Source organism: Cariama cristata, unplaced genomic scaffold (genome assembly GCF_000690535.1).
Source record: "Cariama cristata isolate BGI_N322 unplaced genomic scaffold, ASM69053v1 scaffold2100, whole genome shotgun sequence".
Lineage (NCBI taxonomy): Eukaryota > Metazoa > Chordata > Aves > Cariamiformes > Cariamidae > Cariama > Cariama cristata.
In genome coordinates, this window is record NW_009596193.1 from 87,361 (window position 1) to 95,281 (window position 7,921).

The 7,921-nt window shown below is 34.7% G+C and overlaps 1 protein-coding gene across 1 annotated transcript in view; it reads right to left on the bottom strand.

Annotated features, from left to right (window-relative positions):
* The window catches only part of LOC104165327 (protein unc-13 homolog C-like), a gene marked incomplete at its 5' end in the record, with an annotated part of 31,179 nt that overhangs the window by 13,984 nt on the left and 9,274 nt on the right, over positions 1-7,921 (bottom strand). Inside the window, 2 exons of the mRNA XM_009704921.1 lie at positions 2,384-2,531; positions 7,551-7,631. Coding sequence (XP_009703223.1) covers positions 2,384-2,531; positions 7,551-7,631 — 229 coding nt within the window. The remainder of the gene's footprint in view (positions 1-2,383; positions 2,532-7,550; positions 7,632-7,921) is intronic.

Sequence of the window (7,921 nt, forward strand, 5' to 3'; positions counted from 1 at the left end):
TGAACTTGACCCTGCATGTACATGAATACAGGAAGTATCAGGACCATAACACACACTTTTACGTAGCTATTATGCTTTCTCGGGGTGTGGGGCGGGAAGTAACTCCCTCCCTCACACCTATCAAACACATTTTTGCCCTTCAGTTTCTTAGAAACACTGCAGGTTAATCATGGCAAATGAAAAACTATGTTCACCTGTGGTTAAAAGTAAGCCTGATTATTGTCTGATTCTAGTAGCCATTATAGGAAAACTGAGCATCCACTTTTATCTACAGTCATAGTTATTATTAAAAATGCTATTTTCTTTAAATTTAAAGTATTCTTTTTTCCATTGCTTTGAGTTTAATTACATCCAACTGTTTATTGATTATGGATTGGTTGCCTGCACAAATATGAGGACAGATATAAATCTAATTATACTTCAGAGAAAGTTTCTGATTTGCAAACAGGATCATTTTAACTAAGTGCTAATGATACAGCTACAGTTTTAAGACTGGAGGATGTAATAGATGAGGTTTTTACTTCTTTTAAATGAGACATTAAAGGATGATGAAAAGCTATGAGTCACTTTTCCTTAACTTTCATTCCCAGTGGCTACACTTCTAATAATACTGGTGTGCAAATATAGGCATGCTAATGTGTGCACAGAAATGAACACAGACCTCAGGCTGAAATCATGATGAAAATCAGAAAATTCAGGTTTGTGGTTCAGGATTTATAAAAGATCTCTGCTTATGGCTACAACATGGATAATTTCTTCTCCTGAAGTTACAATGAAAGTATGCATAAGGAAAAGCAAAGGATACTAGTAATTAATAATTTTTCTGCCTAAATGCATATTGTTAATCTTTTTTGACGGGGGGCAAAAGAATCTATTACTTACATAGTAGAGTTTTATAGCAATTTTCTCACTTGTAACGTATGAATTATTAACAGAGATCCTCAGTCTGATGTGGAAGCTGCTTAGGAAATCATTCCTTGGAATTAATCTTGGGGCAAGCTGCAAAACTAATGTTTCATGGTTTTTATACTGTAAGTAACATACTGTACTTCAGAGGTAGAAGCAATTGATTTCCAGCTTAACTGTCCAATTAAAACTTTTCTGATTCTCATGAGTGGGAGCAGGGTAATTCTCTATAGATCAGCAAACTGTCTTCCTTCCCAAAGATATTAAGTAAGTGGTGAAGAGGCCACTTTTACAAATGCCCATCACATTCAAAAGAAATCTAGCAAATATTATTATGCAACTGGCAAAGACTATTATGCGAGAACTTGCAGTTTGTGGAATGAAGAAACTGTTCAGCTTGGAATATAATCCACATTATCTACATAAAAGCAGTTTTGATAAGAAAAATGGTAAAAATAGCTTCTTTTTGAAAATAGAAGGAATCTTTACCTAAAAGTATAACCATGAACTCTTGCCCTCTTGAAACCATGGAAATCTTGGAACCATGGAAAATCCTCTTCTGAAATACACCATTAATGAAGGGGGGGGTTTGCATATATATATATATATATATTTATATTTTAAATGAAGAGGACTTTGTGGTTCAATTTTTTTGGTGCACACCAAAATTCTAGACCAGGAAAAAGTGGCTTCAGTATTGCTGATGTCCAGATTCAAAGTTCACCTAATATCATATTCTTGCATGTTCTCTGCCTTGGTTTGCTTTTGAGGAAGTATCAAAATTTTGAATTTTGATACGCGGGCATAAAAAATGATGTGATATTTTGAGCAGGATGGTTTTGAATCTGAATTTTGAAATGCACAAAGGAAAAAAATCTAGACAGGGAAAATAATGCTGTATTTTAGTCTACAGAAACCTTCTATTCCTTTTGAATCCACACATGACTTGTTAGCAGGAGAAGTGTGGGTTCTGTAATGTAGAATCAGTATGCTACATTAAGGACATGTTGCTCACAATTTATTGTTCTTAATCACAAAAGGAAACCTTAAGGGATATGTCATGCTTTTTGCAGTTATTTCTGATTCGTAATTAAGATCCTCCAGCTCTGAAAGTATCTAGAACTGCCAATGTACTCTATGAATTTACTCTGTTTCTGCAATTGTAATGTGCACTCTAGTATGGCCTCTACAACCTGTTTGTGTGGAGTGCTCCTATAAATAACCCTGATACTCAGTGTTCATGTAGAGCTATGGGACCTATTCTTCATGTAAAGTGACAAGTTAATAAATGCACTGCTCTCAGATAAGCTCCATTGATTGACAACAGCAGTTGATATGGGATAACACCACATGGGCAAATTTGTGACAATAAACTCTAAAATTCCACAGTGTTTGGAGAAAGTGCTTGGCAACCAATCATTTAAAACATTTAGATATAAGTACGTCAAATTATGTTTTTATCTAACAGATCACTTACTTTGAGATATTTGAGTGTCTATAAACTTCTTTATCAAGGCGTCAGTTGTTTGTGTGTAAAGGCTAAGAGCATATCTCAGGGACTGTAGGTCTGGGCTCTTTTCCAGGAAATTCTTTTTCAGCCCACTTCCTCCAGCATGGAAGTATTGCTAAAATGAAAAACAAATATGGTTGTTTGGAGAGGCAAATTATCCGAGAGAGACCTCAGTTACTGACATGCAATTTTAAGTAAAATTCTTACACAAATTTTAAAAATAACACCTGGCATGTGTAGCTAGATTTATAATTATAGCAGTTCAGATAACTGTCATCATCTCTACTACAGACCTTCTTTCCAAAAGTAAATATTTAAGCCTTGAGGGAGAAAAAAATATACAAAATTTTACTTGTGGTCTTCCTGATCTCAAGTATTTATATGTCAAAACTAGATATAGATATTTGCAGGGTTCTTTTAGGTTGGGAAGAGTAGAATCAGTTTTAATTCTTTATCTAAAATAAATCTCTAAAATCATGGCATGGTTTACAGCACAAGTAAAGAATATATCATTTCTGAGGGGAGGGGGAATTATGTTAGAATTTTAAAAGAGAAGATCCTAGAATATGAAGTTTTGCATTGCATTGTAATTGTGCCTGAAATTATGATTATGCTTTGGGAAATTATTAGAAATTCATGGAACTTTCCAGCGCGATTATCTTTTTTGATTCCAATTTTGACCTGTTTTACCATGGATATGCAGAAAATGTGTGTGTCACCCTTGAGTGACCACATTAGGGTTTCCCGGCCTGTGAAAGGAAAAAGATCCTTAAAAAGAGGATTTCTTTTGGGGCAGAAGAGCTGTGCCCACAGGTCTCTATGTACTCCACTACACCAGTAGTGCTTCCTGCAAACCTAAAATGGGGGCAGATCTTCACCCTGCAAGCAATTGCACCAGTGTAGAGATTACTGCTAGCTGTTCATCAAGGCCTGCTTACAAGGCAGCACCCATTCTTTTGCTGTCCCACTTATACTGATAATTTGAGTGCTCCCTTCCTTCTTTCGTTAAAAAAACCAAAGCAAAACCAACCTAAATTAGCTTAAACACTTTCAACAAAAGATTGCTCCTGATCTACTGGCACAGCTAGATTTGGAACAAAATATATGTTCGGCATGGCACTCTGATGCCATGCTGACTATGTAAGTATTATTCAATAGTATTAATACTATTGAAGTATTATATTATGTTTCCAATCCCAAAGCCGAGTTCAGAAACATAAGGACAGTTTCTTCTCTTCTTCCTTCCAAAATGAAGAATTTTCCCTAAATTTTTACACAAGACAGTGGTTGACAAACTAATGCACTTAAGCTACAAAGAAAATATATTGGCTACACAAGTTTGAAACCAGTGTTTTGTTTGAACACTTTGTACAGCATTTTGCAATGTACATTAGTTCTAGGTCTCAAGATCGATGTCTAAATCTCCCATTAATGTCTAATTCATCAAAGCAAACAATGTTTTTCAGGAAAACGCTGTGATTACTTGATGACATGCAATACTGTTCTACTCAATACAGGGAGTGTTTGGAACTGTAAGTAGAATCTATTCTCCCTGCAATTTTGGAGTGTTGCCAAGGTAATATATGCAATATATACATTTCAGTTCCCATACATACATATATACTAAATGCTTTATCCTAAGCATATCTGTGACAAAGCAGACCTACAGTCCATACATGCTCATTGCATGTTAGTCTACACATTTCACCTTCTGATTCTCAAGATTTTTGCAGGAGATGAAACATAAATGTACTTTTCATAACAAAAGTCATTATTTACATTTCTGTGTTGACGGCTACTGATTGTTACATGTAAAAAATACCTATAGGAGTAAAACAAAGGATTTGAAGTTATCAGGCTGAAAAGTTATATATTGTTTTAATCCTATGTGGGCAGTTACTGTCAATTTAAGAGGTTCTGACTAAAACTCACCTTCTGTCTTCTCATCCTTGCATACTTACATGAAATTTATCTTTGCAGGTGAATTATTTCATACTATATGTTCCAAAGAAATCTCTATTGTCTTAATTGTTTAAAAGTGTGTTCATGATTTCACCAAGGATCTTAATCAATTTATAAGCAAGTGCTAAAATCTGTTATTTCCTGCTATTGTGACAATTACTGTGATTTTGTTGTTGTTGTTGTGTCTCCCAATAGAATGTTATCTGCAGTAGCAGCCTCAAAGGACTAAAAGCTCCATGCAAGCTAACAGATATTTAAAGAAACAAGGACACCTGACCCTAATCTTCCTGAGTTTTTACATTTTTTTGCCTTTGCCCATAAATGGTAAATTTTGCATGCAAACCCACTAATATGAACATATCATTATTGTATGGAATCAAATATAGAAAAATAATGAGTAAACAGGGTTTTATAGATTCAGTTGGACACCGAGTACCCTGATCTTTAGACATGTAAACTTAAAATAGTTCATCTGCTACTCATTCTCCAGTGTGAGGAGTTTCAAGGTTCACAGGTGACAAAAGAGGCTTGAAAGCCATACTGACAAATCAAAGGTGCAGAGACAAGTGCATAATGTCAAGTATGTGGAAATCAATGCTGTAGCCACTGCAGTCTCAGCCAAAACTTGACCAATACCATGCAAGTCACATTGGGTGGTAGTTTCACTTTGTAGAGTGCCTCTGGGTTTACAGTACTTGAAAGACAAAAATGGAAACTAGAACAATATTATCAATGAACATTATCTCTGGGCTGAGATAATAAGATAGTTGAGATAACTCAGTTTGAAATAACTGAGGCCAGAAAGCCACTTCTCCTAACAGTAAATTGCAAATTGAGCTAAAAAAAAAAGCTAAGGTTCTTTTTACATTATAGAAAGACTGATGATATACTATATATATTTAAGATGAAAGATTATTCCTTTATTTTATGTTCTTCAAAGCATTAACAACACCATCATCTATTAAATCATAATTGTAAGTTGCTCAGTGAATTAATTTTTGGTACTAAAAATTAGACTAATGGAAGAAAAAAATGAAAAAGACTGCAAGGATGGAGATACTCCTCCCCACAGATCCCTTTCTTAAAATAATCAATTACTTCATTTTTAAACAGATACCATATGCCATTTCTACTATTCTTCTATTCTTATTTGGGCAGACACTTTTTTTTGCTTTTAAACAAACCATACTTACCTAGCATTAGCAAAAATTTGTGTATTTTGCATCACTAAACTTATGAACTGCATTCCTAGGTCAACACAGCAGTCTTTTTTCTTGAGTTAACTCACAAGAGTTGTCTTTGTTCACTTTCTAATAGTGTAAGACCAATTTCTGCGTGATCAAGGCTATTTGCTTAGTATTTTGGAAAAAAAGTTCTTGCCATATCATGTATCAAGCACAGTAAGCAGGTTATAATGCCATGTCATTGCCTTACAATTTGAAAATAGGTTTTTCAGAGAGCGTTATTTTACTCAGTTTATGAATATAGTGCACAGAGATAAGAATACTGAATTAATAGAGGATTTTCCCTATTTCTAACTGTTTTCCTCCAATTCTAGACTTTTGTTTATTAAATTGTTGATATCTATATATATGACTCTTCAGAGTTTAAGCACTGGAAATTCAGGCAAAGTTAGAATTTACATTTTCCCCAACTTCTATTTATTTAGAACAAATGCTTTAAAAGGAAAATACTTAGATTCGCATACTGAACTGAGGACTCCACAGGGCTTAATTTGGGAGCACGCAGTACTTCAGCGATTTGTCCCATTTCTTTTTCCACAATATCAGTAACCCCCAAATATTATTTTTACTTCTGAATGAAATGCTAGTTCCACTGCAAATACAAAAAATGGCAATTGGGAGCCCTCTCTGATACTTCTTTCTTGTCTTTTGAGACACTATTTTGTTGCACAAGACTTGATCATGAATATGTCCTCTCAATTATATGTTCAATTTTATACTTAAGTAGCTGCCTCCTTACCTTCCTGATGTTCTGTCTTTTCAGCAGCAGACAGGAAAATATGTTGTTATTCTATAAATTTATTGCTTTCAAGTTATTTACACCAAGTAAAGATCCAGGCCAATGTGAAAAAGACTGGTAAGTACATTAAACAACATTCCTTAATGTCTTCCTTTGACTTCAGAAACCCAATCTGTGAAGACTTTATGAAAGTCTCCAGTTTTTTATTGGGGGTGGTGGGGGGGAAGAGGACTTTGTTAATCTCTTTACTTTTACATTTAAGAGCATAAGCTAATAACCATAAAATGAGTAGAAGCGAGAACAAAGTTTTCAGAACATTTCATCTATGGTTTCAGAGGGATCAAACCCTAGAGTTACTTTATCAAATACCAATAATTTAATTTGTATTTCTTGTAATGAGATTAGCACCAGGTAAGGTTGGATTGTCTCTAATATGGCTCTTTAAAAAACCTAATGTAAAACAGCTACTACAACGCTAAGATTTTTCTACGTTAGTTTTATGCATTACCAATATCTTGTTGACGCAGAAGTGTTTTTAATAAACAGGTGTGTGATGAATATGATTTTTTGTTTTCATTGAAAAGAGATCAATGTGTAGAATAATTAAACGGCATCTTTAAATTAAATCAAATTATTTAGGAGTGACAGCAAATTAGATGGCAAACTCCAAACTGTAAAAATTTCATAAATTCAACTGGACATTGAATTTAAAACAGTGCACATAATGCATGGTATTAAAAGCCTTGTTTTGTGGTATGCTATAAAAAAACGTGTCATACAAGTCTGCAGGAGAGTGCAGCTAGGAATAACCACATTTTCAGGCTCAGTGTCTCCTCTGTGGGAGAAAAAAAGGCTATGCTGCAACATAATAAGGATTAGTCCAGCTGCTTCAGCTGCACTAACTCTAAACTGTGAAGGAACACAAGAATCGGATAAGCTTTGGCCATCAGTTCCTTTAAGGGAACATATTTTGTCTGCAACGGGTAAAATAATTTTTCTAACTTTTCTGCAAGCAGACTGTTAAACATTTGCTTTCAAGTCAATACAAGGAGCTTAGGATCAAATGGTTCTTGACATATTAAAGGGATCTTTATGCTTCTAAGGGACCATTCTATATTAGGTCTGTTGTTTATGTCAATCATGTTCTTGGTCATTTCAGCACAGAATAGAAAAACATGTAAAGCTATACCTTTATAGTAGCTAGTGCTACTTCCATTACTGCACACTGCCTCAGGGTCAGGCTTCTGGCTTCCTCTCGAATCACATGGTCCTGCAAAGCAAGTTAAGACTGCAGTTGATTTTGAAAGAGAGACAGTATTGTGGCCTGTCTATTCTTGGAAAAACAAATATACAAAACCGCCAAATGCCTCTCAAGCCCCTATGATTAACAGGGATTAATTAAACTTCGGAATTCTTTTACAACAAATTATAACCTAGAACCATCATGTTGTTTCTTGAAAACATAGGTTGTGGGGGAAAAAGAACCAGGGTTTAATGCTGAGCATCTGTGTAGCTTGCTTTCTTTTCTCCTAGGATGTATTATTTCACTGTTCTGGAGTG